Raw genomic sequence first — 15,091 nt, forward strand, 5'->3', positions numbered from 1 at the left:
CCATCTTGCCAAATTTGGTACTGATAGACTGAATAGTGTCCAAGAAATATCCAACGTTAAAGTTTTCCGGACGTCCGGACGGACGGACGGACGGACGGACGACTCGGGTGAGTACATAGACTCACTTTTGCTTCGCATGTGAGTCAAAAATAGGTAGTTTTTAAACAATTTTTCAAAATGGCCGCCAGTGTATACGGTTGGGTATGTTAGGCATATTTCACTTCATGTGATTAACAGCAAATTTGGCGTAAATGGACATTTGCTTTTATTTAACAAAATGTGATACAGAGCCACCGTGAAAAAATTAAGAAATCAGTAGTTTCAAAATGGCCGCCAATGAAAAGGGTATTTAGGCATGTTTGATGCTACAAGACATTCTCTTGCAATAGAAACTAACACAAAAACATTTTTAAACAAAACAATACATGTATTGTTGGTGCAGAGAATGATTGGACGGTGTGGGTGGCAGGGTTGAAGAATTTGTGGATTACCTAAACTGTGCAAAAATAAATATATTGCACCAATTTTCATACCAAAACGAAAACATTCATTCCTGTGCTGTTGTATTCAATGTATGCTATTGAGGGCACTCAACTTGGCTAACTTGGACACTTTTAAGATAAAAGGTGGCCTTTACAAGGGTTATTTGACCGCCGCCCAAATAAGGGTACCCCCAAAATAAAACTGATAAAAATGTAATGTATCAATTCAAAAGTCGACTAAAATTCATAATCGCTGTATTTCGAAAACGTTGTTTGTTCTCATGTGTTTACACATTCCGGCAAGTGTCTATACTCAAAAGAAACTTTGGCAGTACTTGAAACAACCATCTGTCATATATATATATATATATATATATACATGCGAAGTCAAAAATATGTGGGATGTAAGTCAACAAACCTGTGGCAGTTTTTAAAATATTATTTCGTGAAGATTTGAAAGTGTACTCAAACGGTTGAACTACGCCTCGTGTGTAGACACACATTCCTAAAAGTTTCAACGCAACCCACTTGCTCATTGTTAAAATACATGGATTTTAGTTGACTTGGGTATCCCTCAAATTTGACACATAAACATCTCATCCGTGAGATCGACACATACATCAGTAGGTACAATGGCACAACACTAGAAATATGCAAGATGGCGAAATAAAACAACCTGTTCTGGATGGATAATCAAGTTGACTTTCTCTTCGTATACAACAGTGACCCAGTTGTGCCTCAGGAATTGTCGTCGGCTTTTTAAAAGGTAGCCGAAGTTTTTGTGACATCTCTTTGTCACGTCAAGGGTATCCTTATTTTGACGGCGTAAATGATGATGTAAAAAAAAACAAGAGGCGAAGCCTTCAAGGCTCCCGTAAGAAATCAACAAACAGTAACATAACACAAACTCACTCACTCCGTAACACACACACACAAACACACACACACACACACACACACACACACACACACACACACACACACACACACACACACACACACACGCACACACACACACACAGTTAAAACTAACGCATCATATCAACTCCATGTATAATTTTCAAAAGAAGGCAAACAGATAAAATGACTAGGGTAATAGGTTAGGTACCTGCCATGTGGGCACTTTTTCCACTGCTGTCCTCAGTCCTATACTTTTCATCAAGACTTGTCACCATGCCGAGTAGATCTAAATTCGGAAGTCTTCATGTGGCTGAGGCATATATCTGACATAGCGTCGATCTTGTTGTAGGTTAACCTCCTTTCTGAAACAAATGGCAAAATGCGATTAGTTATGATGACTACAACCTACACAAATATAAACAGTGTTTTGAAACAGAATAGTCAGGTTATACAAGCCACTTTACCTATGCAGCATGGTAACCCTACAATATGCGAAACATGTCGACTGCAGCAGCCTGGTTCTTAAAATAATTCTGACGGTCAACACAGCCAGAAATGCCAACAAAGACAAGAAAGCTGTGGCAAGGTAAGCTTACCAAACGTTACATAGCGAATCATATGATAGTGCGTAAACAGCAAACAGTAGATCTACAATCAAAGAGAGGATCGAGTCTGGAATGAAACGCGATACAGATCTAGCATTCAAAAACTGTCTTTCACGTTCAAGGAAGTTGTTGCAAAGTACTTAAGACTTACTAAATTGTACAGACAAAACCATGACAGTGCATGTTTTGAATCTGAGGAAAAAATCGTGATCATTTTGACTTTGAGAACAGATTCATTCCGTTTCCTTATATCTGCATGTTCAAGTAAATGGTGGACAGTTTTTTTCGGGCAGAGTAAACTTAACTTGAGACTCTACTGCAAGTCTTGAAATTCACATAAATCGAACCACGAGCAAAGACATCCAAACATTACAGGCACTTTAGATCAACTCATTTCACTAGAGGTGACTGCCTAGCACTGTGTTTGACATCCGTGTCTGCTGAAATAAAAAGAAATCAAAACAAAACGGATTAACAGTAGGTGACACGTTATCAGAGTGGGAGACACTAGATCTGTCTCTGAACTTACCGGGATACGGCTGCAAGATCGACACTGACTGCCGCGCTTTCGACAGCTCTTCCTCGCGTGGACATTGGAAACACGCTGTGCAGATCAAATTGTAGGAAATCTCCCTTTGGTATCTTCTTTATTTACTTTTCTGGAGCTTAGAAACCGAACAACATGAAATCGTCTTCCCCGGCGAATCGGCGAGGTGAGAACTGGACCACAATCCTTCGCGCGACCCCTGACCTGATCTTGACACCTGACCTGCCGTCTACATGCCAAACACGACACAAATCAGTCAACTGCTTGTACCCCTTCAAAACCCCCCACCACCCGTTTTCTTTGGATACACGCTTTAACTACACACATGTCGACACAATGTTGATCATTGCTTCAATAATTTGAAGATGGTGCTTGAAAATTAACCACGTGAAATGAGTATTTCGGTGTTTAGCCAAAAATGTTAAAGTTTCTACCACAGACATACACACATACATACATACGCACGCACGCACGCACAGACAGACAAAGTTTACCATCGCATAGGCTACACTTACGTGAGCCAAAAATGTGCCAGATAGCGAAGATGCGAGCCTTTAATGGCATAGACAGTTTGAATAAAATGACACAGGAATAAATGTTTGAGTTGGGGTATGAAAATGGGTGCAATAATATTTTTGCACAGTTTAGATGCTGACAGTTTTCACAGGCATGCAAGCACATTTGCAGAGAGCTGTGCTCTGCAGTCCTTCTTTGCAGCATTTGCAGCGTTTTGTTGTACAGCTCTTCTTGCAGGCACACCTCATGAGTTCTCGGCACACGCTGGATACCTCTTGAAAGCTCGTCCAGAATGACTCCCACTTTCCAGCCTTGAACTGCCAGCCCACAGAGTTGGGTAGTCTAATAGGTAGATGGCTCTTCTCAATCTCATGTCCTGCAGCAGCACCTCAGTTGTAAGGGGATTATAGTCAATTTGGCAGCTCTTTTTACTGAAGAGGTACCGTCTAGCACGGTTTACACACAGTACGTTGCTGGTTTTGTTCTACAAATATACACCAAAAAGCTCTTGTGCTGCCTTGTCAGTGGTACTCAGCTTACAAAGAGGAGCAGACAACCTGAAGAAAGTTTGAGTGACGTCTTCAAATGCTTGCCATACTTCCCAAGCCTTCTGTTTCCCCAATACCATTGAAGAACGACATAGTGTCACAGCCTGTAAGGCTATGCAAAATGGGCAGACAGGGTGACTTCTCTTGGCCAATGGCTTTGGCAATGTGGCGATACACTTCACGAGCAGAAAAAAACGCAACACAGCTGGAATGAGAAGCAGACTGTCTGGCCTCCTCTACATCCATGGTGCAGGAAATCAGCCTGGGGTACCCTTCACACAAAAGATGAAATGTGACATTTTTATTTGAATGTATTTGAATAATGTGTACTATCTCAGAGAGTCGGTCAAAGCCGGGGTAGCAAGCCTTCACACAACAGACCAAAATGAAAGAAAATGTTATTTCATGAATTCGTATAATTCTTACTGTTTCATGTTAAAAAAAAAAGTTTCCAGTGACCCAACTGATTCTGGAATCTTTCTGACCGCTACATTTATTCGCTTCAAACAGTCGCTAACAGAATGTTGACCATAGTGAGGGTACGTTAAACCCATCAAATTCACAGAGGTCGCTTACAAATTAATTATGTGCAAACATGTTCCAATTAATACAAATAAAAAAAATCTTACTGTTATTAAGCTAGACAGGATGTATTATCACTATTAGGTAACAAACCTTGATACAGTAGTACTAGTGCATGAAATCAGCTCCCTTCTGTGGTACCGGAATAATTGCAGAACGCTTGTTCCCAGGAACCGGCATGTGGTGTAACTCTTGTATATCCTGTAAAAATAAAATTCACACCAATGCACGGTCAACTTAAAATAAGCAAAAGGATGAGAAACAAGCAACAAACCAAAATTGTAAAACTCAAAGAGCAGTACCTCTTCATTTTTCAAAACCACTTATCTCATTTGATTAGCATACACTATGCTTTTGTCTGTTACCTACCGTTTGATCACAACACTGTAAAGACATGGGGAGTGGAGTGTTTTTATCTCCAGCTGGTCATCCTACTATCTGGCCTACCCTCACTCAGTTTTTGACTCTACCACTCCCCCCACCTCAGCCGTTTAGAGACTCATGGAAGTCCTTAACGTAGGCAGGACTAATTATCATACCATGAACAATCTCTTTCTCCTCGCCTTTTATTCAAAGTTCGTTTAAAATCACCAGCGTGGCGATCATGATTTCTTTACTTGTAATCAACAGATAGATCTAGATCTATCAGCATCACAATCCAGCTAATGAGCTATTGCAAGATTAAACAAAGTCTCTGCATTTCAGCGCTTCACCCGATGAATAACAGACCCCAGGGGAGAATTAAACAGTAAAATGATGTGCCATTGGTGAATGGATGCGTATTCTTGAAAACTTACCTTCAGAACCGTTGTTTTCGCTCAAATCAAAACACGCAACGTTGCGGAGGCCGCCATCATGAATTTTCTTGCTGCGGATATATAAAATTCTAAAAACGATCAAATTAAATACCAGAACACAAAAATACCCATAAGAGTATTTATGTCATGCATGTGTTATCAGCAGACAACTTCTGGTGCATGGTAAACCATTGAATTTTACATTTGCTGAATTGGGAATATTTACTGCTGAGCGCTTTTGGTACGAACTTCGTCTGCTGTAAATGCAGCCTTTTATTCCCTATCAAAAACAAAAACAAAGATTTCTGAAGTGGCTCTGTATCTGAAATCCCTTAAATAATTATAAGGAACAATATCACAAAGTATGATGTTTGTTGCAAGATGTGAATGATTGATGAGTGCGTCTGCAACATACGAGCCCCACTACGGATGTTGCAACAAACTGCCACAGCGAATAGACGATTTTGGGAAATAACTCCGTAGGGTTTGTATGGGTTGTGAAAGAGTGAATACCCTTGCTTTTCCTCTGACAAATAACCCCACACGTGCTCTTGTCCACGTGTTTCCGACACACCCCTCGCTAGGAATTGGCCCCTCCAATGTTTGTCGAAGTTATTTTCATAACTCATAACTCATAACATTTTATTGATCCAACAAAGGAAATTAAATTGGTCATCAGCACATATAGGTCATTAATTAATAATTATAAAAGAATAAGAGAAGAAAATTCATAAAACCCATGATAACAAAAAAATATCTAAAGTAATATATGTACAACTACAATACCCTTTTTACTTGCACACTTGACACACCAACACACATGCATACATACCTACATACATACCTACATACATACATACATACATACATACATACATACATACATACATACATACATTCCATGTTAAAGTGTAGTTAAGAAATTAGTCTACAATCAGCAAGTGACTGTACATGCATCAAGTTATCTGGGATCCGCGACTGACAAATAATTATTGTGTGGCCAGCGCTGTGTCTTTGGCAAGTGAACGCAGGTAAATGATGGCCAAACTCACCGATAAACATGCCGATGCAGTAGCCTACGGGGGCCACCGTCCACAGCATTCCGCTCGTGGCTATGATTTCTGCTGTCCCGTTAATGAACGCCCCTCCCACCAATGTGGCTGAAACATCAACACAATGTGGCTGAAACATCGACACAATGTGGCTGAAACATCGACACAATGTGGCTGAAACATCGACACAAATGATGTGAATACATGTCTTTTTGTTTGTTTTGTTCTTGTTCTTGTTTTTTCGTGTGTTTTTCACGTGTGTTTTTTCTCTCCACAGCAAGCGAAATATCTGAACACTTGCTCTGGTAAGCATTCAACATGACAACAATTACCTCCCAAAAAATAAACTGCAGATTGTTTTCTTGGGGGCGGGGGGGGTGGTGTATATATTTTCTAATTGTGCAACATTTGTGTCATCTCTCCGTACCGGTAAGCGTGAATAAGGATACAACGAGACCCATGTCTCGATTGGCTAAAAACGCCTCCAATGCTGTAGTACTTTTCGCAGACTTCCGGCCAGCCCATATTCCCACAGCAAAGATGGCGATATAGAAGATGATGACGGATATCATGCCAGGAATGTCCACCGCCATGGTGACACTCTTGTTGGTGTCCGGTGTCTTATCTGCAGAGGACATCAACACACACAATTATTTCACCAGCAACAGTTGTAACAACAACAAGATGACGAACAAACACTTTGTCTTTGGCTGTGCTGTCCGTGTGTTGTTGATGAGTACCGATTTCTTTTATGTTCAACTTTATCTATCTCACCCACAGTTATCTTTTTGCTAAGACTTTATTTTCTGTCTAAAAAGTGTTTCTTTGAAGGATTTCTGCAGAGTGGGATAGTTTTAATGAATTTATTGTTTTTACTGACATTAGTGTCAATGTGCAAAACAGATTCTTCCGAGCATCCCCACTCTTTGAAGGAAGCAGGAAGTTGATTTTTGGTATGTGTCCAGGTAAAAAAAAACCTGGGCAGATCTGAGATGATGAACTGAGCTGTTTTCACGGGGAGGACTTTGCCTTTCAAGACATGAGGCCAATTCCTGTTGGGTGTTTGTTTTTACAACAGACAATAACACGTCCGCGCTTCTTATTGTTGTTGTTCTTGTCATAATCTTCATGACAGTTACTTGCATGTTTGAACCTTGTCTGTTTTCCTTTGAAAAGGAAAAAAGAACTACGTGGATGGTGAAAGCTGCAAGTTATTACAGAGACCTTTTCATTCAGGCTGGTTAGGTCCAGTTGCGAAACTTGTTGCAATAATGTGTTGGCCAAGTTTAATTGGGCACTTCGCCGTCATATACTTTATTAATCATTACAGCCTTATCAAACAAGAGGAAGGTAACTCAGATTCTTTAACTTCAAATCAGCTGACATTTGTGGACCATTTAATATGAGTTTAGCTGCCCGACGATGTAGAGAGTTTAACTTGTTCATGTGAACATCAGAGAGAAAGAGAGAGACCGACACAGAGAGAGGGGCGAGGGAGGGGGAGACAGAAGAACAAGTCGCGTAAGGCGAAATTACTACATTTTGTCAAGCTGTCGAACTCACGGAATGAAACTGAACGCACTGTATTTTTTCACCAAGACAGTACAGCTTCGTCAATCCCCGCGTGAAGGAAATCGCTCACCTTCCACGTGCAAAACGTAGTGATATTGACAGGCCAGATTAGCGCGGTAGCGTATTGTGCTAAGCAGGAAAGCGCGCTTTTCTGTATTCTTGTTAACTTTCTGAGCTTGTTTTGAATACAACCTATCATATTTATATGTTTTTGGAATCAGGAAATGATAAAGAATCAAATGAAATCCTTTTTGGATCGATTTCTTACATTTTAATCGTAAGACTAATTAATCTATTTTCGTTAATTGTGATCACAGAGTAAACATGACATATGTATATATTTTTAGATTCAGAATGTGATGAAGAATACGATGCAATCAATTTTAAATCTGTTTGCGAAAAATCGATTTAAAGGAAAACTTTAATGAGCAAACTCATTAATTGAATTTTAAGCGTCCAAGCTGAAATGCAATACCAAAGTCCGGGCTTCGTCGAAGATTACTTGACCAAAATTTCAACCAATTTGGTTGAAAAATGAGAGCGTGACAGTTCCGCCTCAACTTTAACGAAAAGCCGGATATGAAGTTATCAAATTCAAAGACATTTATCAAAAAAAAGAAAAAAACTTCTGGAGATACCATTCTCAGGATCTCTCATGTCGATACCATGGATGGACGGAGCTGTAACGTATATATGGCATGACCAAAGTAAAGAGAATTTGTCATGGGATGTGGAAACAAATCATACCCCAGTTAACAGTTTCGGCACTTAGAGGGCTGTCATACAGGCGACTCAGTCGTTGCGATTCAGTCGTCGCGATTCAGTCTTTGGCCGATCGCACATCACATCGTAGGCCATGACCCGTCACACTATGAACGATAGACGAACGATTGACGAACGATAACTCCACGCGAGCGGGGCGGAAATGCCGTGTCACGGCCATATCTCTGTGGTCACGGCAGACGCGCTTTGCGAGAGCAGACGCTAAATGTTCGGACGTCGCTCTACCTTTCTGAAAAATTCCTTTCAGCATTACGCCTTTGCAAGAAATAAAGTTCCCAGACAGCTGCAATTAATGTTTTCTGACCGCTGTACACGCCTAAAACGTCTCCTTTATATCTGAGTAAAAAGCTGTTCTTCCAAAAAGTTTTGAATCGACGAAGAGACGCTGTACGCCACTGTCCGCCATTATTTTACGTCACGGCGTCAAGGCCGCAGCAACGCGTTCTGATTGGCTCTGTTGGCTCTGCCCCTGCGATTGACCGACGACTGGGTCGCAGGAATAGAACATGTTCTAAACCTCAAAGCTACGAGGGAATCGCATGAGACTGAGTCGCAGACTTGTCGTAGCTATTTTCTACGACTGAGTCGGCTGTGTGACAGGGTAAATCACGCGACTCAGTCGCATGTGTGACAGCCCTCTTACATGGTACAAAGAAGGAAAACTCACGTGATACCCAAAGAGATTCTGGTTGGACGAGAAATTTCTACGAGCAACCGCTGCATCGTCTGCTCAACGTGATGGAAGCAATTGAACGGGACGGTGTGTTTTCCTCTACGTTATAACAAAAACCTCACGTTACATCCAAATTAGCGATGGCGTCAACATGCTGTGTTATTGGTTGCAGTAATGGGAGTAACCGACTTAAAAATTGGTGGTCGGAAGATTGCAAAATTCATTACGTGCCTCGAAGGTCGTTAGTGTGTGGTTGCGAACCACCATTCAGGTGGGCATTTTGTTATCGCCTGTGTGTCGTGTTTTGACAAACTTTTAGTACGACTGATGTGAGCCGAATTTATTGGGGAAAGTTCAATGAATGCAAAAAGGTATGCCAAATAGTAGTGTGTCATGTTTCCTTTGCGTTGGGTTGTGGTGAAATACACAGCGGTTATCTGTTTGCGAGTTGCCTGGAACACGGTTTTTCAATAACGTCTCTCGATCTTCACATATTTTGTCAAGTGAATAAGAACAGAACAAGTTCGTCAAACATATTTCTTATTTTATCTGCATTGAATGAATTTACAACGTCCTTCTTGTTAATTGTTTATTCATAAAGACTACTTGTACTGAAGAAAATGTTTCCCCGTTTCAACGGGTGGAGTAGTGCGCCGGAGTAGTGTCCCTTGAGTAGAAACGTGGGCGAATAACACGATCTGCGCATGCGGTGAAATCAACCGGAAAAGGAAAAAGACATAAACATGCCGAAAAACGATATGCGCATCACCTGGAAAAGGAAATAGGTCGAATCTGCTCGCGATAAAAGAAGTGCGCATGTGCGAGATCTAAAATGGCCGCGGAACTGTTAACTGGTGTATTGTGAGGAAGACGTTTATGTACAAATCACCGAACCCAACCCATTTTTTTGGTGCATTTTTCTGAAGAATAAACTGCATGTGGTTAATTTCATCCGTTTAATGCTTGTCGAAACGAGCCATAAGGCTTTAGAATAAAAGATTTCACGCATTGCTTGGCCATCTGATCACAGATGAGGTCGCAGTTTGTAGGTTGAATCTGTAAAGTTTACACGGGTTATACAGGATTGCCCCATAGTAAGTCCTTGACTAGTATGGCCGTCCGTTCCTAGCGGCCCCCCCATTTTTAACTGGAACGGCAAGCTAAGCACTCGTAGGGAGGCCCACTGACAGTAAGCGTGAACAGACCACAGAAGGCCATTTTTAGAGTGCTGTAAACAGCTTCAAAATTAAGCAATGTTCTTATAGTTCAGGTTTGAAATGTAAAAGTACTTATAGAATTGCTGTGCAAAGTTTGAAGCCTGTTAGAATTATACATTTGGAGGTATTGGACTGTAAAGTCAGGCAAATATGCGATTTTTTCACAATTGGGAAGTTATGTACAGGGCGACAAATTAAAAAAAGCAAAAAGAAATGACCTTTTCGGTTATATTTTATAAAACAGATTGCAGCAACCACAAATGTATCACAGTTGAACCAATAAATGCAATAAAAAGGGTTTTATAGCCGATTGCAATTTTAGGCTATATTGACGTCATCACACGAAATTTAAGAAACGCGAACAAGCAAATCTTCAGTGGTTTTACAGGTAAAGATGTCATACGATATATCAAATTGAAGATCTCTTTGTGTACAATCTAGCTGTCATACTTTTAATGCTGTATAATCAAAACTTTACAACTTAAGCTTGAAAATCAATATTTTCAAAAATAATAAATCTAAAATAAAAACTAAAAAGTGTATTAATGTTCCGCAATGTCAATCTTTATAAACATTTGTAACCTCACATTTTAGCATATTTCCACACATTGAATGATAATAATGTTACTTTCAAACAAGAAAACACTAACTACAGCACAAGTTTGCAGTTATGCGTTATATTTTATTCTGCCTGACTGAAAATGTGTGCGTTTCTTCCTTAACCTGTATATCCGCGATTATATAGCAAGTTATGTGTATGTAAGTGTGTATATATCCATGTATGCAGGTATGTATGTGTGTATGTATGTATGTATGTATGTATGTATCCTTATGTTTTTATGTGAATCTCTCTCTCTCTCTCTCTCTCTCTCTCTCTCTCTCTCTCTCACACACACACACACACACACACACACACACACACACACACACATTCACCAACACACACACAATATCTGTTATCCTTGTTGTGGTGCAATTAAGGTCAGGTATACAGCATGACAAAATCCCCTGCAATGCAATAATGACACAAACAACAGATTTTCCAAAAAAACTGTCATAGCAACACAGAAATTGTCTAATCAATGAAATGTAACAAATACAATTGCATAACAGAACAAAGAAACATTTGAATATAACATCAGGTATTTAGCGCCAAAAAGAAACCTAAGTCAGATCATTAGTTATGAGAACCAATTAAGAACATCAAACAACTCAGCGCCATAAAAGTCATTTCAAGTCATCAGTCACACTTTAAATGTCAAAAATCGTCGGGAAATTAATTCAGCATTATAATAATACCATCAATAAACACACAAGCATGAAGATGAAACAGAACAGACGGAAATTGTAGCACCGAAATGAATTCTGCAAACACATCGCGATCAAAGAAGAACACCAGGTGACTTTGTGTATTAAAGCCATCGTTAAACAGACATTACACATTCAATGAGATGTACCTACAGATCAGGTAATTCCGTGCTACAAAACCCAGTGCAGATCATAGTCTAAAAGACATCGAGATATTACTAAATTATACAGTACTTCAGCGCCATATAATAATGTAAGATCATCAGTCACACAAAACCGAGATGTAACAAAAAAAATCGGGTAATTCGATCGATCAGCACCATATGAAAACATTGCAGATCATTAGCCACACAAACAAAGAGATGTAACAAAAACATCAGGTAATTCGATCGAAAGTGAAGAACGAAGCGGTTCCGCAGGTTGAAATGACACCTTTTTTTTTGAGTAACCCAAGACACACGCTTGGCTTGGAAGCCATATATTGCAGCCACAGAAGCAACATGTGTGTGTGTGTGTGTGTGTGTGTGTGTGTGTGTGTGTGTGTGTGTGTGTGTGTATGTGTGTGTATATGTGTGTGTCTGTTCGTCTGTGTGTCTGTCTGTGTGATTCTGATTAAAAGTGAATGTGCATGTCTATGGGTGTTTTTGTGTAAGTATGTATGTATGTATGTGTGTATGTATGTATGTATATATACAGTCGACTCCGGTTAATCGGCCACTTTTGGGACTGACTGAATTATGGCCGATTATCCGAAGTGGCCGATTATCCGAACATCGCATCGGGAAGTTCCTCAGAACAAAAATATTGGATGTTGGAAGTTACTTATGGTAGCGGAAAGCGGAAGTTTCGTGCATTGGCATACGTGCTCTACATGTCTCCAAAAAATGTGTCCAGTGTCGTCTGCTTCTGTTTGGCACTGGCACGTTTCCTCACTGCAGCACAGACAACGTCCAGGCAATGCAGTTCTTCTTCCCCGAAGGCATTTTCCAGGGCATATTGAACCAATCAACCAATGCCTCGTCCACTTCATCGTCTTTTCCTCCTCTTTTCCTTTTCTTTGAGACAGACAAGCGTCCACCTACAGCTTCACTCCTGAGATGATCCTCGTCGTTAATCCATCGACAAAGGGTTTTTCTTGGGACCCCTAACTGATTTGCAAGCTGCAATTTTGATGTGTTAGGCGGATATCCTTTCACTTTGTCCAAGAATTCAAGTTTTTCCAAGACGCTGTAATCTTTCCTTTTCGTCGCCATGGTTTGTGCAAAGAGGCTTTCGGCACAAGCAAGTCAGTGTTTGACTGTCAGTTGTTTCGATCACAGTGTGTAAACTCAGTAAACTCACTGGCAGACCTTTGTGCTGTCATGTGAGTAATGATCATGGAACCACTCACAAAAACGTGAAAGTGTGAGGTGGCCGTTTAGCCGATGTGCAAAGTTTTCGTGGTGGCCGATTAACCGAACATTTTAACACATAATATGAAGAAAAGATTCGGTCCCAGGGAAAATAGGCCGATTATCCGGAATTGGCCGATTATCCGGATGGCCGATTAACCGGAATTGACTGTATGTGTGTGTGTGTGTGTCCGTGTGTGTGTGTGCGTGTGTCCGTGTGTGTTTGTGTCTGAAATTCAGGATCCAACTGTGTCCATGTGCACGTGTGTCTGTGTTTATGTGTGTGTGTTTGTGTTCGTGTGTGCGTGAGTATGTATGCATGTGTGTGTGACTTGGAATAATAGGCCGTGAAAAGTAGGATATGCGCCGAAATGGCTGCAATCTGCTGGTCGATGTGAATGCGTGATGTATTGTGTAAAAAAAAATTCCATCTCACACGGCATAAATAGATCCCTGCGCCTTGAGTCCGAGTCTGGAGATACGCGCGCGATATAAGACTTCATATAATAATAATAATAATGTGTCTGTCTGTCTTTGTGATTCTGGATGTGTGTGTGTGTGTGTGTGTGTGTGTGTGTGTGTGTGTGTGTGTGTGTGTGTTTTGTGAGAGAACGTTTTACCGATAATTTACTTTGCAAAGTGAGTATTTACAGCTAGGTTACTTCGAAAAGGGCTTCTGCGTGCTGATCAGTCCTGTGAAGCAATTCATGTTGCAGTGAGGTAGCTACGTGTTTTGTCCACGTGTTTTTAACCAAAATGTCATTGTCCACCAACAAACCTTCTCCTTGGGTCTGTTAATGTTGTTGGGTCACGGGGTCCTGCGTGTCGTCAATAGCCTGTTTCTCATAATAATACTTGTGGCGAAGGTGAGTCATATAAGCATTTGCGGTTCTTGTTAGATCTGTTCACTGGATCTGGATCTGGATAACCCGCCTGGGTTGGTGGTTGGCGGGTGCGCCACAGAAGCCGACGACGACTATCAACGTGACGTTTTTTTTTTTTTTTTGGGTGTGCGCATCTAAAAGAGTCTTAAAAGTTCACTGTACACAAGGTGGATATAGTGTACAACTCCAGCTGGTCTTCTTGCTGCTGTACTTGCGGTTTTAGTCCGTTTGCCCTAGAATGTAGGCTTTTCAAGCACAGTTAAAAAATGCTATGTTACAATGTTAAAAACTGGATAAAAACTACTGAGGCTCTCACACTGGTTTCTGCCCCCCTAACGCCGATGAGAAGGCGCTGGGCGTGGTCAGGGTGACGGTGGCTTCGCTCAAATTGTTCCACTCGATCACTGTCTTTATAAAGAACGAGTTCCTGTATTGATCAGTCTTTGAGGTAGGAGCTTTGAAACAGCGGCTGTTGTTGGTTGCCTGTCTCTGGAGGATGTTTTGGCTCTCATACCCCTCGTAGGCTTTAGGCTTGACTCGGCGCCGAGATACGCTCACCGGGGTGAGGAAGGAGTCAGGGGGTAAGGCAGGTACAAGTCCATTGATGATTTTGAACAGCATCGTCAGGCGAAGTTGCTGACGGCGTTCCTGGAGTGTAGGGAGTTGGAGGTACTCTAGCATCTTGGTGACGCAGCCTGGGTCCTTGGACACGTAGTCTTTCATGATGAACCTAGCGGCTAGGCGTTGGATGCGTTCGAGTCTCTCAACGTCTTGTTTGTAGTAGGGGTCCCAGACCACCGCCCCGTACTCAAGGGTGGACCTGACAAGAGTGATGTAGGCAAGGCGACGGCACTCACGTGGGCAGTTCCGGAGGTTCCGGCGTAAGAAGCCCAGGATAGATCCTGCCCTCTTGCAGAGACTGGTGATGTGGGGGCCCCACTTCAGGTCGGCTGAGATCTGTATGCCGAGGTACGGGTTCTGTTCGACCTGTTGGAGGATGGTGTCTCCGAGGCTGTAGAAGTAGTGGGATGTGGATCTGGTGGAGAGGACGTAGCACTTCTTAGCGTTGAACCTCATCCCCCACTGGTTTGCCCACTCTTCCAAGCTCTTTATAATGGATCTACTCAAGGCCGCGTCGCAGAGACAAAAATCATTTCCACAGCCGGAAGGCTCGGTTATTCTTTTTAAAGATGTTGCTAGTTCGTTGATCTAACTTTGGTGGGGAGTTGAAAAA

The 15,091-nt window shown here is 41.4% G+C and overlaps 1 protein-coding gene across 1 annotated transcript in view; it reads right to left on the reverse strand.

The window, feature by feature from the left end:
* Nucleotides 1-15,091, reverse strand: part of LOC138960173 (high-affinity choline transporter 1-like) — a 42,811-nt gene that overhangs the window by 9,059 nt on the left and 18,661 nt on the right. Inside the window, exons 2-3 of the mRNA XM_070331942.1 lie at nucleotides 6,457-6,654; nucleotides 6,030-6,137 (exon numbers count right to left, since the gene is read on the reverse strand). Of these exons, the coding sequence (XP_070188043.1) occupies nucleotides 6,030-6,137; nucleotides 6,457-6,622 (274 nt within the window). The 5' untranslated portion in view covers nucleotides 6,623-6,654. The remainder of the gene's footprint in view (nucleotides 1-6,029; nucleotides 6,138-6,456; nucleotides 6,655-15,091) is intronic.

Source organism: Littorina saxatilis, linkage group LG2 (assembly GCF_037325665.1).
Source record: "Littorina saxatilis isolate snail1 linkage group LG2, US_GU_Lsax_2.0, whole genome shotgun sequence".
In the NCBI taxonomy this organism is placed as follows: domain Eukaryota; kingdom Metazoa; phylum Mollusca; class Gastropoda; order Littorinimorpha; family Littorinidae; genus Littorina; species Littorina saxatilis.